Source organism: Cheilinus undulatus, linkage group 6 (assembly GCF_018320785.1).
Source record: "Cheilinus undulatus linkage group 6, ASM1832078v1, whole genome shotgun sequence".
NCBI classification, from domain to species: domain Eukaryota; kingdom Metazoa; phylum Chordata; class Actinopteri; order Labriformes; family Labridae; genus Cheilinus; species Cheilinus undulatus.
In genome coordinates, this window is record NC_054870.1 from 7,861,057 (window position 1) to 7,876,677 (window position 15,621).

The window sequence follows — 15,621 nt, forward strand, 5'->3', positions numbered from 1 at the left end:
ACCTTCCAACATGACAATGACCATAAGCTCACAGCCAAGACCACACAGGAGAGGCTAAGGGACAACTCTGTGAATGTCCTGGAGTGGCCCAGCCGGAGCCCTGACTTGAATTGTATCAACCATCTCTGGAGAGACCTGATTATAGCTGCCCACTGACATGTCCCATCAATTCTCAATGAGCTTGAGAGCATCTGCAAAGATGAATGATAGAAAATCACCCAATCTAGGTGTGCAAAGCATGTTACGTCATATTTCAAGGGACTCGAATTTGTAATTGCTGCCAAAGGTGCTTCAAATAATTAGAGTCAAGGGTCTAAATATGTAATGTCAATGTGATATTTAATTTTTTCTGTCTGTTAGATTTGAGAAAAAATCTATTTTTACATTGTCATAATGGGGTACAGAGTTTAAATTAATGAGAGAAACGATGACTTTGAATGACTGTGGCATCAGCCGGCAAAATTACAAAACTGAAAAAAGGCAAAGCGTCCAGATACTTTCTGAACACACTATATAATGTGTTGACATGGGATATTTTTAATGATATAGACATGATATAACTATAATGATGATGTTGTGTTCCTCAGTGGGAAGCGTACACTCTGGCCCAGCCCTCCAGGCCCTACAGGGGGCCTCTCTGCCCTCACTCTCCTCTCAGCCTGCCTCGTTGGTCAGCACAGCATTCCCCTCAGAGGACGAGCAGCACAGCCAGCCAATCAGCCAGCAGGGCTTACACTACCTGCACTCTGCATACAGAGTTGGTGAGTACCTAGGGTACTGAAGTTTTAACCTGAAGTAAACAAAGTACCTGTACTACAGTGCAACACTGTGATAAATACTTATCTTCACTATGTCATTGCTAGTGTATCTGTAATACTCGCTGTATCTGTGAGAATGCCACCTTACTAAAGCAGGGTTTGTGTAGCTGGGTGAAAACGAACATTTGGTTTGTGTAAAGTATTGTAACACATTGTGTGTGTAGGAATGCTGGCTCTGGAGATGCTGGGCAGACGAGCTCACAATGATCACCCCAACAACTTCTCCAGAAGCCCACCCTACACTGAGGATGTCAAGTGGCTTTTGGGACTCGCTGCCAGACTCGGTGAGACACCAGGGAACATGATGGATGATCTAGTTTTTATTATATTAAACTACAATGGATCATTGAAGAGTCACATTATGTGAAACTTAACCCTCTCCTCTCTGTCTGGTTTTCAGGGGTGAACTATGTGTATCAGTTCTGTGTGGGAGCAGCGAAAGGCGTCCTGAGTCCGTTCGTCCTGCAGGAGATCATCATGGAGGCTCTACAGAGGCTAAACCCTGCCCACATCCACGCCCATCTGAGAACACCTGCTTTCCATCAGTTGGTGCAGCGCTGCCAGCAGGCCTACCTGCAGGTAACACTGACAGACACCTGAGACTGTATACAGACGGATAGTTTGGTCTGCAGTTGAGTAGCATTGGGTAGGTTTACATTCTGTGCGCCCCTGTTGAGCTTAGCCACATACAAACCACCTGCACAAACAGGCTAAAGGGCTAACTGATATGCAAATCCAAGTAGATGGAAACCTGCAGAAATCTGCTGAAATCAGCCATACAGCTGATCTGAACATTTTCTGACTCCAGTGCTACTCACATATTGTCCTTTACAAACACTGGTTTGATGAATCAGTGAACCTGATACTTGGACTCCTCAGGACAAAGCTGATGATTCTCTTTAGTTTCATATTAATGTCCATGGACATGGAGCATCTGGCAGAGGCCCTGTCCATAGGGTCTTCAGTTCCTACATCTGCAGGGCTGTTTTTTTGCAACACAGGGGAAACAAAGTGAAGTTTGAGTGAGTCATGTTGAAATCCTCCTTCTATTCCAGAGTCATGACCAAAAGGCCTTCAGTGTATCGGTGGTAACCCAATAACTTTCCACCAGCTTGAAGAAATGGTTCTCTCACAACGGTTAACCTTGGGTTCTCTGAGAGTAGCAGATATTTATCTAGTGGCCAGGTGGCCTTGGGTTTCTATGGTTGTAAAAGCAAGAAGTTGTTGTGAGGAGTCTGGGGAGATTATAGAGAGGCACTTTACATTAGCCTGAAGGTGGTTAAGGTAAACCTTTTGACAGCTGAACCCAACCAATAGTTCCTCTATGCTCCAGGGAAAGACTCACCTAAAACTTAAGATGAGGTGGTGTCAGATGTAGATGAGACTCTCTCTGAGATGCCGAGGGTTGTGGACGTTGTTTGGCTGTCTTTGCAGCCACACCTTTTCAGTGTTGTGTGGAGATCAACTTTATTTCAGTCTTTAGAAGACCATGTCCCATAAGAGGCCTCAAAGCATCAGGTGCAGATTTGATTTCCAGCCTTAGTCCTTCTACTCCTCTTTCTGTGTGGAAAGCTTCTCTAGGATGTTGTTTGATTCAGCCTCCACTCTTATCTCTCTTTGTCCCTCCCTCTTCCCCATTCCCATCCAGTATATCCACCACCGGCTGATCCACCTGACGCCTGCAGACTATGACGACTTTGTGAACATCATCCGCAGCGCTCGGGGGGCGTTCTGTCTGACGCCGGTCGGGATGATGCAGTTCAACGACGTCCTGCAGAACCTGAAGAGAGGCAAGCAGACCAAGGAGCTGTGGCAGAGGATCAGCCTGGAGATGGCCACCTTCTCTCCCTGAGGGGTAGGCTGAGGCTTTTCTCCCTGATGGAGGCTTCTGAGGACCACAAAAGGAAAATGACAGGGGCTGTGAGGGGATCTGAGACCCCCACCCCACACCCTCATTTTATCTCTGAGACAAAAACATGGTGGATCTATCAGGGTCCTGACCCTGATACAGACTGCACAGAGGAAGTACAATCAGACCCCTTCCCTTCACGTTTGTATTTGTGTTTCCGTCATCCAAGACTTTAAGGAGGGGCTTTGTCCTCCATCCTCCCCTCGCCTCCTTCTTTGTGTCCTCCTTTGTTTCTTCTGTTCTTCGAATCCGTCTGACTAGTCTGTGTCCTTCCTGTCTCTGTGGATTTCTGCATACCCAGAGCTTTATTTTGAAACTCTTGCAGACTAAGAACTTCCTGTTTTTGTTTAATCTTTTGATACTTTAAAAGAACCTGAAGAAGAAGAGGAGTGAGGGGGGAGGATGATGATAAGGGGCGTTTGTTGTTTTGATCCATTTTTACATTTCAGTCTAAAACTCCAGAACCAGCCGACCCCTTTGGATCCAGGGCTCAGTGAAGACCATCAGGATCAGACCTTGGGGACCATGATATGTCTCAGACCTCCTGAAGATCAACTTGGTGTGTGTCTGAGTTTTCTGTCCACATGCTGTCTCCTCATTTTTCCAAATAACATCTTTATATAAAAATTTAAATCGAATTTTCTGTCACTGATTTTTGGACTTTGACCAAAATGAAAAATGTCAGAGTTCAGTCTGAGATTTATTTTGAAGCAACAACAAGATCCGTTTTATTAAACTAGAAAAACAGAAAGAGAAGAAGCTCCTTAGTTTAATCAGAAAAAAAAAAAAAAAAAGCTTTTGTTTGAAGTCAGGAGGTCTGACTCCCCCCTCCTTCCTCATGGACCTTAACCCCCCTCAGTGTGGTTTTTGACCATTATGGTGCTGTTTCAACACATCGACGCTCCATCCATCCCGGCAGCTCAGTGTTTCTGGCTTCTGATTGGACGCCACAGGTTGTGATCTTGACTCTGATTGGATGTCACAGGTTGTGATATGGATTCTGATTGGACGTCACAGGTGAAGGTGTGACTGCGTAGAAAAAAGTTCAGTGATATTTTTATATTCTTTACAGTGTAGCTCAATAAAAAAATTCTATATGTGATTAAAAAGTTCTTATTTAGAAAGAAAAGAATAAAAAAAATCAAAGCAATACTAAAGTGTAGAGTTTACTTAATAAAGACGTTAAAACACTGAAGACTCCAAGTCTTTTATTTATTACTTTATCACACCAGGTCCTGATTCTGCCTCCAGGTTCTGTACCTGCACCCACCTGCTCAGAGCTGAACCATGAGGAGAAATAAATCAAAAATATTTTTCTCAAACTTATTTTTTATTTTTGCGATCACATATCTTTATTTGAACATGTTTAGCTGAATGAGCTACTCTTTGTCAATACCAAAGAAAATAGGTAAATCATTATTTTTTAACAGTTTGCCACAGTGGGCCAGGTATAGCTGAGGGTCAGGTGTTCAACACATGTCAACACTCCTGACGGCAGCATCAACCATCGGTGTTTGAGTGTTTATTTATTTTGTTTGACTTTATTTGACCAGGAAAAAACCTCACTGAGATTAAAAATCTTATTTACAAGAGTGTCCTGGCCAAGACAGGGAGTCTAGTGTGAATGGTTGAGTGTGGCTTAAGTGTTTTGGACAGTCAGACATCTAGTGAGAAGACAGCTATTAAAAGCCCATTTCTTTCCTCTATTCAATACCTGATATTATTTTTGTTTCCAATATATCATATGCTTAATGTTTAAAGAGTTGTTTTAGTCAGTGCAGATATCAAAACTGATATTTAAATGTAATTCTGACCTAAAACCTCAGTCCTTAAAACACACACTTTAAAGTTTGAGGGTGAACAAAGTAACACATTTCTGTCCTGAAAAAAAATCACACTTTAAAGTGTATGGGATGTGGATGAATGAAGAAGACCAGCAGATGAAGGTGTATTGCTCCAGCCTTATTTGTGCATACAGCCAATGCTTCATGGTATGCTGTAACCATCGTCAGGGACGTGGGGGTCCCTGGTCCACTGCGCTGTCATTTTAGGGATCAAGAGCTGAAAACTTCTGGAACCCCTGCACTGAAGAAATAAAGTAGAAATTTTACCTTATAATAACACAATTTATGTGATGAGAAACATTCAAACATGACAAGAGGAAGAGATATTTTCGCAGGTGATCAGTGTTTGCTGGAATCATAAGAATGACCATTTTCACCACCAGATGGCGGCAAATTACGTCAGCACTCAGACTGTGTAAGCTTTAGAGGACAGAAGAAGAAAGTTCCGGTGACAGGGAGATGTACTTCCGGGTCGCACATACACATGTGGTAAACAAGCACATGAAGCCGAACAAGCATGGATCCCTCTTCAAAGTGGACTAACTTGCAAACTGGACCGAGTCTGCAAAACTTGACCAGGCAAAATTTCGGTCACCTGGAGGAGGAGCAGCTCGCGACCGTCCAGGACCTGACACGAGCCCATATCGAGTCTTTCGACCAGGCGGTCACTGAGGGGCTGAGCCGGGTTATACAGGTAACCCGGGTATTTTATCATTATACACCTAACCCTTAACCTGTTTAGACACCTAAATATATCTGAAAGTATCCAGTTAACATGCTCAATACACGTGAAACCGGATACATGTGTGTTTAAACCCAGGGTCATGCTTAAACCAGAGAGATCCATGAAGTTTAGAGTCATGAATAAACTGGGTATTTTATAATTAAAATAAATAACAGTATATTATTTAAGCTCGGTGTCCACCGACAGCTTTATTGGAGCTCAACAGATTTATTGAAGGTATTAAACGCTGGAGGTAAACTGTAAGAGCTCCTTTATACTCTGAATTATCCACAAACCTGAGCAGTCAGACTGTTTCTTCAGGGCTGTAAAAATTATGCTTGCCCCTTGTCTGACATTTTTTTCCATATTTATCACACTTCAGTGTTTCAGATCATCAAACATATTTTGGTGTTAGACAAAGATAGCCTGGGTCAAGACAAAACACAGCTCAACAATTATGATTTCATTTATATTAAGGGAAAAAAATGCACTGCAACCTTCCTGGCCCTGTGTGGGGGAGTAAAACAAGGTAATATAATCGTTCTACAAAGGGATACAACACCAGTTATAAGGCATAGGGACTCCAGCCAACCACAGTGAGAGCCATTATCCACAAATGGAGAACACTTGGGACAGCGGTGAAACTTCCTAGTAGTGGTCAGCCTACCAAAATTATTCCCAAGAGCGCATTAACCACTCATCCAGGAGGTCACAAAAGAACCCAGGACAACATCGAAAGACGTGACTCAGTTAAGGGTCAGTGTTCACGATTCAGCCATAAGAAAGACACTGGGAAAAGTGACGACCATGGGAGAGTTAAGAGGCCAAAACCAACAATGACCAAAAGGAACACAAAGGCTCACCTTGCCAAAAAATAATCTTAATGAGCCCAAAGATTTGGGGAAAATATTCTGTGGAAAGACGAGACAAAAGTTGAACTTTTGGAAGGTGTGCGTCCAGTTACATCTTGCACAAAACTAACACAGCATTTAATCAGAAGAACATCATGCCAACAGTTAAACATGGAGGTGGCAGTGTGATGGTCCGGAGCTTCTTTACCGCTTCAGGGCCTGAACGACTTGCCCTAATATACAGAACCATGAATCCTGCTGTCTACCAGAAAATCCTGAAGGAGAATGTCTAGAAATCAGTTTATGACCTTAAGCTCAAGTGCACGTTAGTTATGCAGCAGGACAGTTATCTGCAACGCGCCATTAAGTCCACCTCTGAGCAGCTTAAAAAGACAAAAAGGCTTTTGGAGTGGCATAGTTAGAAGTGTTACAGTGTGGAGGATAACAGGGGGAGTTTGTTTTCATGTTATTTTCCTTCTGTTCACACATGGAAACTTCGATACAGGCGAGCTGTTCGAGTTTCATTATTCCAAAAACTGCATTGTTTGTTTTTTGTTGGTAAGTTTTGAATCGTTCCTCTTTTTCCTTTGTTTTCAGTCGATACCCCCTCTTGAGTTCGCGGTCAAAAATGAACGGATCAGTCTGTCATTTGTTGAAGCAACTATATACAGCCCAATGGTGGCCAAAGGCAGCATCTGCAGGGAGATGAAGGTGTTTCCTGCAGAGTGCAGAGGGAGGAGGTGTTCGTACAAGGGCAAGATGGTGGTATGTTGCACACGCATGCTCCTTATATTAGTATATTATTTGTTATGTATATAATTCTCTATGTTTATTATCCAAGTGGGCATAGTTTACAATGTATGTAATGCTATGCACATCATATATTTACATTATATACTTCATTTTACTTTATGAGCAGATGATGACTCTATGGTTTGATTTCAGGCAGACATCAGCTGGTCGGTGAATGGCGTTCCTAAAGGAATCATCAAACAGTCTTTGGGTCAACTGCCAATTATGGTGAAGTCCAAACTGTGCAACCTGCACGGACTGAGCCCGCGAGGGCTGGTGGAGCATCACGAGGAGGCACAGGTGATACACTCATCTTTACATATATACACACGCGCACCACAGTGAAGCACAGGTAATATACTCAAACCCACACAAATGTTCCATGTTTATAAATGAAGTTTTATTCTAACTTGAACAGGAAATGGGCGGGTACTTTATAGTGAATGGGATTGAGAAGGTAATCAGGATGTTGATCATGCCAAGAAGGAACTACCCCATCGCCATGTCCCGACCAAAGTGGAAGAGCCGAGGACAGGGATACACCCAGTATGGTAATACCACCTTAGTTTATGCAGTGCCACCTCACACAAAACACCCAGTACAGTAATGCCACCTAAAATATAACAGTACCACCTCAAATGATAAACTTCTAACTTAGATGGTACACTCAGTATGGTAATACCACTTTAAATTGACAAGACCACCTGAAATGATAACATCCTGTCCTGTAGTCTTTGCTAGACTGCAGGATGATGTTAATGTGTGCTATGAGATGCTAAATAGACATTTGCCCCTGTAATAACGGAGGATGAGGTAGAGACGAACACTAAAGGCCAGCTCAGACTACACAAATCCAGTCCGATTTTAGCCTGACTGCAACGTTGTAGCTCATCAGCAAACGGAAACTACAAACGGTCTTGTGGTGTGACACAATTAACAACACGTCCAAGACGCCCCATGACCACAACTCAGCAAGACCAGCATGTCTGAATTTTTCTTACATTGTCATGTAGTTTGACACCCTGATCTGACGTCAACGATGTGAATCCTGATGTCTACAACAGGAAAGCATTAGCTCCTTGTCTTTGCATCATCATTTACAAGACTCCCCTTTTCTCCCTTCTATTATTATATTTACGTTATCACATGCATACCATAAGTTCTATCTGAAGGAGAGCCAGTCCAAATTGTCCTCCTCTTGGTACATGTTTCTTATTTTCCTTTTTTACGAGCAAAAGAGAGTGACTGACACTCCCTGACCCGCCTCCCAGACAACCCGTGAACTGCACTCAGTCACAGGACAGTGGTGAGTGGTCGGGATCACTCTTGTAGTTTGGCCAGACTGTCGGCCAAGATGGGACAAGATTTTGGTCGCATAGTCTGACATGGTGCCATCGTGAATGACCAGAAAAATTGTGAAGTCTGAGCCGGTCTAAGCAAGGATGAAGAGCAACTTCAGCAGCTATCACTCACAAAGCTTATCCTTCCTGCACGTTTGTATCGAAGTGTCAACATGTTTTTAAGATCTATAAAGCATAGCTGCTGTGAAGTAATCAGAAAATAGTATCTTATTTCTCTAAATCCCTATTTTGTTTGTTGTCAGCAGTGCTTAAACTAAATATTGATAAACACTTTTCTGCTTTTTGTTGTTGAACATAAAAATAATGGTTATTATCTAAAGCATGTGGTTATGAAAACATATTTATCTATTGAAATTTTCACAACCTTACAACCTAACAAAATCAGACAATCAGCAGTATATATTATAAAAACCCTCCTCCTCTCTGTCTTAGGTATCTCAATAAGGTGTGTGAAGGAGGAGCATTCAGCAGTAAACATGAACCTTCATTACCTGGAGAACGGGACGGTCATGTTGAACTTCATCTACAACAAAGAACTCTTCTTCCTCCCACTTGGCTTTGCTCTAAAGGTCAGAAACAAGACATTGTAGGGCTGGACGATTATGGCAAAAATAATAATCACGATTATTTTGATTGATATTGAAATCACGATCAATAAACATGATTATTCATTGATTTCAAAACTTGAGTATTTATTGAAGCACAACTTAAAAGAACAATGAAAAATAAATTAGTAACAAGTAAAATAATAATAATAATAATAATAATATATTAAATAATAGCAATAAAAAACAATAAATAAAACTAAAAACCCAATCTACCTGCACTCCTGTAAAATTTGCAACATGCAAATTGTCCTACTATGTCCTACCCTTCTTCTCAGCCAAAGGCTGCCGTTCTGTCATGTTTTTAATCGCTCGCTCCTCGTATTATTGATCCACATACGTCACACGCTTGCTGCAGCTTGCACACGCAACACAGGTGCATTCATAGCGCTTTTACAGCATAGGAACTTGCATACACACCGCGCCGTGCAGCACATTAATCGTTTTTCTTTGATTATAATGTTTTTATAATCGTGAGAAGCCAAAATTGAAATCACGATCAAATTTCAATTAATTGTCCAGCCCTAAGACATTGTCAACATTACAATCTATTTTTAGTTTTTAGTTAGTTTTAGTTAAATATAATGACCCTATCCTAATAGCTGACACCTTGTCTCTGCTTTTTAACACCTGAAACAGCCATTATTTCTCTTAATGATATGTTACAGAGCCAAATATAATAAATATGGTATCCTCTGCTGTTTCTGTGGTCCATTTGGTGGACCTCAGATTACAAAATAATCACTTAATGTGTGATAAGTATTCTAATGATTCCTCTGGTCTTTGTCAGGCTCTGGTAGACTGGTCGGACGTCCAGGTGCAGCAGGAGCTGATGAGAGGTCTGGAGGAGAACTCGTTCTTCAGGTCGTGTGTCTGTGAGATGTTGCGTGTGGTGATGGAGGAGGGCTGCTACACCCAAAGTGCCGCCCTTTCCTACCTGGGTGAGAGGTTTAGAGTGAAGATGGGTCTACCTGAGTGGTACACACATGAGCAGTGTGCACGATATCTCATAAAGTGAGTAGAATTTCCACAACTACCAAAATACTGCACACTAAGTATATAACAGATTTATACATGAATATGCAGCAGCAATTATGCAGTAAATGTATACAATGTAATTAAAAGCACTGCACAACAAAAACACACAATTCAGAGTGAAGATAACCTGAGTGATATAGACACTATAACACAATATAAATTACACTATAGTATAACTTTTCTAAATGCATGTAAAGATATCAAGTGTTTCAGATTTTAGAGGAGCTGTTAAACAGGATATTTAAGGAAGAAAATAGTCTACAGACTCACACATCTGTAGTGTGTGGAATGACGGGTCCACAGTGGGCTGATACGATAACACAAGTACCCTGTGAGTTTACATGGGATGACATTTAAGTAACAGCATGGAGTAAATCAAATAGATTAAAGTGTGTTATTCTCTGTGTGATTGTTACAGTGAGTGTATCCTGATCCACCTGCGCTCTGATGTGGAGAAGTTTTACCTGCTGTGTATGATGACCAGAAAGTTGTTCACCTTTGCTAAGCAGGAGTGTTTGGAGGAAAACCCTGACAGCATCATGTGTCAGGAGGTGCTGACGCCTGGTCAGCTTTACCTCATGTTCCTCAAGGTGAGACACTAACTCTAACTGCTCTACCTAGTTTACCTTTTCTACCTGGACTAGTTTGAAACTATTTAAAACACCAACAGCAAGGTTCACTAACATTAATATTTTCCCGATGATTCTCTTTAATTCTTCTGTTCTGCTTAACACTTAGATTAAAGACGGTTATCAGAGGAGGATGTATATTTTTGAAATCAGACTTATTAACAACACAAAACAAAATAGATTGTGTTCTAACTAGACAGGTTCAGGTGTGTTACAGAAAGCTGCTATGTAAGCTCACCTGAGGAGAAGAATCTGAAAAAATTTTTTGAGAGACTGAGACTTTCAATGTTAACAATAATACTTTGGCATGGCCTAATGGATCAAAGTCTGTTAGGACCATGATCAGGTTTTGACTGCTTTCATGAAGTGTACATGCTGCTTTCTTTTCATGTGTTTTAAATTTAAACAAAGACAACATGTTAATAGGCACAGTTTAACCCCTACTTCTCCATCAGGAGCGTCTGTCGGCCTGGTTGGTGTCAGTGAAGCTCTCCATTGATAAACGTTTTAGCAGAATGAGTGGGGGATGGACAGCTGAGAATATGATGAAGATCTTCAACTCAGGCTCTGACATCACCAAAGCCTTTGAATACCTGCTTGCCACGGGGAATCTGAGCTCCAAAACAGGTACCGACTTTAGCTCTGATAGTCCTGTTAATAAGATAAAGTTCCTTCAATGATAACGCTTTCTTTGTGTTCAGGGTTGGGCATGCTGCAGAACACGGGGCTGTGTGTCGTCGCTGACAAACTGAACTTCATCCGTTACCTGTCTCACTTCCGCTGTGTGCACCGTGGAGCTGCCTTCGCCAAGATGAGGACCACATCAGTCAGGAAGCTTCTGCCTGAGTCCTGGGGCTTCATGTGCCCAGTCCACACACCAGATGGAGAGCCATGTGGACTCATGAACCACATGACAGCCAGCTGTGAGATCGTAGCTCAGAGTCTGTCCACTGTTACTCTGCCAGCACTGCTCTGCTCCCTGGGTGGGTTTACAGATCGATACAGGAGTCACTGGAGACTGATGGAGTCTTATCAATGAAACCTCTTCTCTTCTGTCTCAGGTGTGACTCCAGTGGATAGCTCACCTGGCCGGCCGTTCTCAGACTGTTACCCAGTGGTGTTGGACGGGGCAGTGGTGGGCTGGGTGGAGCCCGATCTAGCTCAGGTGGTGGTGGACTCCATCCGCAGGTTTAAGGTAAAACAGCTGACTCAGATTAACCTGAACCTGTTACCTGTGTAGGGAGCTGACCTTTGACCTTTGCCCTCTCAGGTGCTGAGGGAGAAGAAGATCCCTCCATGGACTGAGGTGGTTCTGGTTCCTAAAACAGGAAAGGCCAGTCTTTATCCAGGTCTGTTCCTGTTCACCACTCCGTGCAGGATGGTCCGCCCTGTCAGAAACCTGGCGCTGGGGAGGGAGGAGCTTATCGGCACCTTTGAACAGGTGAGGTCTTCACCCATTCTTTAATAGCTCACAGTAAATTGGTTATTAATTATTGATCTGTGCATCTCTTGTCCAGCTGTACATCAACGTTGGTGTGATGGAAGATGAAGTGGAGACCGGTGTGACGACTCATCAGGAGCTGTTTCCTCACAGCATGCTGAGCGTGGTCGCTAACTTCATCCCGTACTCTGACCACAACCAGAGCCCCAGGAACATGTACCAGTGTCAGATGGGTCAGTCTGAGGCACGCTACAAACATAGTAGTCAGCTTAAATTTACAGATAAGGATGAAATTATAAGTCGCCCTATGAAGGTTTAATTTTTTTAAGTGTTTCCCAAGTTTTGTTAAATAGAGCAAAGAATTTTTAACAGAACTTCTAAAAATAGTTTTTCTTTTGGATGCTTACATTATTCTGTTTGCAAACAGAAACAGAATGATTTCACAAAAATCAAAAACTACTATGGTCAAATTATTAGTCTCTTTTGGAACTGACCGTGTTGTTGAGCCATAGCACAAGCTACTGTTGTGTAATGATGTAAAGCTTAGCGCTCTTAAAATAAAGTTAAAACTGAAGTTAATTCTCACAGAGCAGGAGGATGTACAAAGTTATCACAGCATTTTCAGGTGTCAAGAAGTGGAGTGAGAAGTATAATCAGGAAGTTCAATGAGAGCCACACAGTCCAGACCAAGCCTGGCAGAGGTAGGAAGAGAAAGATTTCAAAGAATCTAGAAAGAAAACCAGTGAGAGATGTGTCTAAAGACTCCAGTAAGACTGCGAAGACACTAGAGAAGGACTTAACTAAGTCAGAAGGACCTTTACTAGAGCCCTGCACAGGAACAGACCAAGAAAAACTCTACTTCTGCAGAAGAGAAACCTTCATGCCAGACTGGTGGACAACCTGGGGAAAGATTATACATACTGGAAGCATGTCTTTTGGTAAGATGAGACCAAACTAGAGCTTCTTGCCTATAGAGATGTTGCTTATATTTAGAGAAAGAAGGGAGGCATATAACCCAAAGAACGCCATCCCAACAGAGAAATAGGGTGGTGGGAGTATTATGTTTTGGAGATGCTTCAGTGCATCTGGAACAGGGAATCTCATAAAGGTGGAAGGAATCATGAAGGAAGGAGGATATTTGAAGATTAAGAAAGAAAACCTTAAACAGCCAGCCGCAACATTGGGTCTGTGTTGTTAATTTGTCTTCCAATACGACTATGACTGAAAACAGACGTGGCTCCTGGTGAAGAACTGTGTACCTTCAGAGGATCAAAGTGAACATTTTTGACTGTCCTGCACAAAGCCCTGACTTCAGTCCTGTTGAAAATTTGTGGGGTGAACTGATGACGAAGGTCCATGCCAGAAGGCTGTCAAATCTGAAGAAGCTTGTGAAGTATTAATTTGTGTGTATCATGTTGTAAAGCTCCATGTGTTTGTGTGGTTTTCAGGTAAGCAGACGATGGGATTTCCTCTGCACTCCTTCATGGACCGCTCTGATAACAAACTGTACCGCCTACAGACGCCTCAGAGCCCTCTTGTCCGGCCCAGCATGTACGACCGCTATGACCTTGACAATTACCCAAGTGGCACCAATGCCATTGTAGCCGTCATCTCCTACACAGGCTACGACATGGAGGATGCCATGGTGAGTGTTTCTGCAGCTGCTTTGATGAAAGCATAGAAGAAGAGTGGAACCTGACATGGATGTTTCTTCACAGATTGTGAACAAGTCCTCATGGGAGCGCGGCTTCGCTCACGGCAGCATCTACAAGACGGAGCTGGTTGACCTAGCAGAAAAAGTCCGGGGAGATGACAGTATTGTGTTTGGGATAAAACCTGGAGACCCTAAAGCAGGCGACAAGCTGGATGCTGATGGTCTTCCTCATATCGGCTCCACGCTGCAGTACGGAGATCCGTTCTATGGCTACATCAACCTGAACACAGGACAGAGCTTCATCACCTACTACAAGTACAGACATTTTTGATTGACTTCTTAAAACACTCGTTAAAACACAGTACTTTAAAATGCATTTGATGTGTCTGGTTTTAAAATGTCAGGAGCAGAAAGTTCAGATATTTGTATGAAAATGTAGAAGGGAAAAGTTGAAGAGGTCGGAGTAGCAATATCTAAAAAACTTTAAGTCATGGTGTGCTTTTTAAGATTTGGCCCCTCTTTCTCTTTCTGACAGGAACCAGGAGTCATGTGTGGTGGACAACATAAAGATCTGCAGTAATGACTCAGGCTCGGGTCGTTTTAAACGAATCTGCATCACGATCCGGATCCCTCGGAATCCGACCATCGGGGACAAGTTCGCCAGCCGCCACGGCCAGAAAGGCATCTTGAGCCGTCTGTGGCCTACCGAGGACATGCCGTTTACTGAGAGCGGCATGTGCCCCGACATTCTGTTCAACCCGCACGGCTTCCCCTCACGTATGACCATCGGCATGCTGATCGAGAGCATGGCGGGGAAGTCCGGGGCCCTTCATGGCCTAAGCCATGACGCCACGCCCTTCACCTTTTCCGAGGATGCCTCAGCTCTCGACTACTTCGGCCAGATGCTGCGGGCGGGGGGGTACAACTACTACGGCACGGAACGTCTGTACAGTGGGATGAGCGGACTGGAGCTGGAGGCTGACATCTTTATTGGGGTCGTGTACTACCAGCGCCTGCGTCACATGGTGTCCGACAAGTTCCAGGTGAGGACAACAGGGGCCCGGGACAAGGTGACCAATCAGCCGGTGGGAGGAAGGAACATCCAGGGTGGAATCCGCTTTGGAGAGATGGAGCGAGACGCTCTGCTGGCTCATGGCTCGTCCTTCCTGCTGCATGACCGTCTGTTCAACTGCTCGGACCGCTCTGTGGCTCAGGTATGCGTGGACTGTGGTAGCCTGCTGTCCCCTCTGCTGGAGAAGCCCCCTCCCTCTTGGTCATCCATGAGGCAGCGTAAGACCGTTTGCCTGCTTTGCGGCAGCAGTGAAGCCATCGACTCAGTGTCTGTGCCCTATGTTTTTAGGTACTTTGTGGCTGAGCTGGCCGCCATGAACATCAGAGTCCGACTGCAGGTGAAATGAGTTTAACCTGTGGGATCATGTGACTGGTCATGTGATCAGTATTGACTGTTTACTTCTTTTGAAGCTGCTGCAGAGACAGAGAGACTGTACTGTGATAGTTCACACAGGTCTTGGATCTTTTTGCTCCACCAAGTGTTTTTTAAAAAGAATGAGACTTTATATGAAAAAACCAGCAGCATGAAAGTGTTCTTCACAGTATATTGAAGATACCATGTAATAATAATAAAGTTTTATTTTCACTCCAATGAACTCTGGAGTAACTTTGCATTATTTAACTATTCAAAAATAGAAAAATCTTTTTGTATGTCAAATGTGTTTTTAAGGCCACCCTCCCAGAAAGAGCATTTATCATGATTAGCCACCTCTCTGGAGGTGTAGCTATACTGATGTATGTTTTATGTCTGCGTACAGATTCTGCAAACACAAGGGTCAGGGTTTTTTAGAATATCATTTCTTCTGATGTTTGTTTGTAGTATATTTGAAGTCTGAGATGATTAGACCAGTCTCATATAAGCATACTTTGGAGAATTAAGTTAA

The 15,621-nt window shown here is 43.1% G+C and overlaps 2 protein-coding genes across 3 annotated transcripts in view; both read left to right on the forward strand.

The window, feature by feature from the left end:
- The window catches only part of zswim8 (zinc finger, SWIM-type containing 8), a 39,264-nt gene extending 35,361 nt beyond the window's left edge, over positions 1-3,903 (forward strand). For both annotated transcript variants that reach the window (XM_041789368.1, XM_041789367.1), the window contains 4 exons: positions 588-761; positions 983-1,102; positions 1,219-1,397; positions 2,467-3,903. In XM_041789368.1, coding sequence (XP_041645302.1) covers positions 588-761; positions 983-1,102; positions 1,219-1,397; positions 2,467-2,670 — 677 coding nt within the window. In that variant the 3' untranslated portion in view covers positions 2,671-3,903. The remainder of the gene's footprint in view (positions 1-587; positions 762-982; positions 1,103-1,218; positions 1,398-2,466) is intronic.
- A 1,134-nt stretch (positions 3,904-5,037) lies between these two features.
- polr1b (RNA polymerase I subunit B) lies at positions 5,038-15,323 on the forward strand. Its single transcript, XM_041790284.1, has 15 exons — positions 5,038-5,265; positions 6,744-6,911; positions 7,092-7,238; positions 7,357-7,489; positions 8,732-8,868; positions 9,695-9,918; positions 10,361-10,532; positions 11,027-11,198; positions 11,273-11,554; positions 11,633-11,766; positions 11,842-12,012; positions 12,089-12,245; positions 13,461-13,657; positions 13,731-13,981; positions 14,202-15,323. The coding sequence occupies exons 1-15, from the start codon at positions 5,089-5,091 to the stop codon at positions 15,082-15,084; spliced, it is 3,405 nt and encodes a 1,134-aa protein (XP_041646218.1). The 5' UTR covers positions 5,038-5,088; the 3' UTR covers positions 15,085-15,323.
- Positions 15,324-15,621: the final 298 nt, after the last annotated feature.